The 1,287-nt window shown below is 30.2% G+C and overlaps 1 protein-coding gene across 1 annotated transcript in view; it reads left to right on the top strand.

The window, feature by feature from the left end:
- LOC106463334 (histone deacetylase 1) overlaps nucleotides 1–1,287 on the top strand; it is a gene marked incomplete at its 5' end in the record, with an annotated part of 39,299 nt that overhangs the window by 29,600 nt on the left and 8,412 nt on the right. The window contains 1 exon segment of the mRNA XM_013923357.1: nucleotides 778–1,035. Coding sequence (XP_013778811.1) covers nucleotides 778–1,035 — 258 coding nt within the window.

Raw genomic sequence — 1,287 nt, forward strand, 5'->3', positions numbered from 1 at the left:
TATATATACATATTATATATTTTCCTAACAATCTCCTCACTCACTTGAGCCCTTATTTGTGGCATTTATGTGGTAAAATTGGAAAGACTACTAAACTCAAACTGTCAGCTCATTTAAACTTGACCTGTTATGTTCCACCTGAGTTTCTACCAAGTTTTATTGAAATTTAGTTCAGCCAGTTCCTCGTAGGTCTATTGAGATAGATCATTAAGTGATTAAGTTTGAATAATTCATTCAATAATGTCAACAAAAAATGCATGCCTGTATTATTTTAATTATACAAAAATAGTATTTGTTGTTGTTTTTTTTATTTGGATTAGCTATTTCTGTCCTAATAAAATGTCCATTAAAAATCTGTATGTAAAAATAAGAGGTAAGTTTGGATTCGAAACAAATTGTAATGTAATTCTCATAGTGGAAATTGTCCCAGCATTAAATCTTAGTTACAAGTTTTTCATAGGATGATTTCAGTTATAGAATAAATAATTATCATTGTAAGATAAACAATTTATATTTAATTTTAGATTTTATGAGAATAAGAATAGAAAAATTAGTAGAATGATAAATTCTGTAATAACAGTGGTGTTAAAATAGTATTCTGTTTTTTCATTTAATTATGGCTTGTTAAAGGTTTCTGTATACTAGCTTGGAAGATCTATGATTTTGCATATATACACACTATCTGGATAGTTTTAACACAGTCTGAAACTCCAAACTGCAAGTTAAACCATTTTTTATAAGTCTATAGTTAGGTATATTTTATATCTTGTTTTTCAGCCATCCCTGAAGATACAATAGACCAAGAAAGTGAAGATGAGGATAAACAGGATCCGGATGAGAGAATTAGTATTAGAGCATCAGACAAAAGAATTGCTCGAGATGATGAATATTCTGATAGTGAGGATGAAGGTAATGGGCGACGCAATATCCAGTCTCATCGACCTAAAAAGAAACACAAAGGAGAAGAAATTGGAGATATAGACAAAAGTGATAAAGAAAAGGAGGGCTCTTTGAAAAAAGAAGAGGAAAATAAAGGTACGAATATAATAGTATTGATCCATTGTGTGTGAATCCAACACCTAATGAAAGTATTGTTCAATAGTACATATAACTTGAGTACCCTTGCATTGGATGACCACTTCATGTTTTATGGTACAAACTAGTGGAAGTAGTTTGTTAGAGGAAATTGTTAGGAAAATATGTGAATCCAACACCTAATGAAAGTATTGTTCAATAGTACATATAACTTGAGTACCCTTGCATTGGATGACCACTTCATGTTTTATG

The sequence above is a fragment of the Limulus polyphemus genome, unplaced genomic scaffold (genome assembly GCF_000517525.1).
Source record: "Limulus polyphemus unplaced genomic scaffold, Limulus_polyphemus-2.1.2 Scaffold1380, whole genome shotgun sequence".
In the NCBI taxonomy this organism is placed as follows: domain Eukaryota; kingdom Metazoa; phylum Arthropoda; class Merostomata; order Xiphosura; family Limulidae; genus Limulus; species Limulus polyphemus.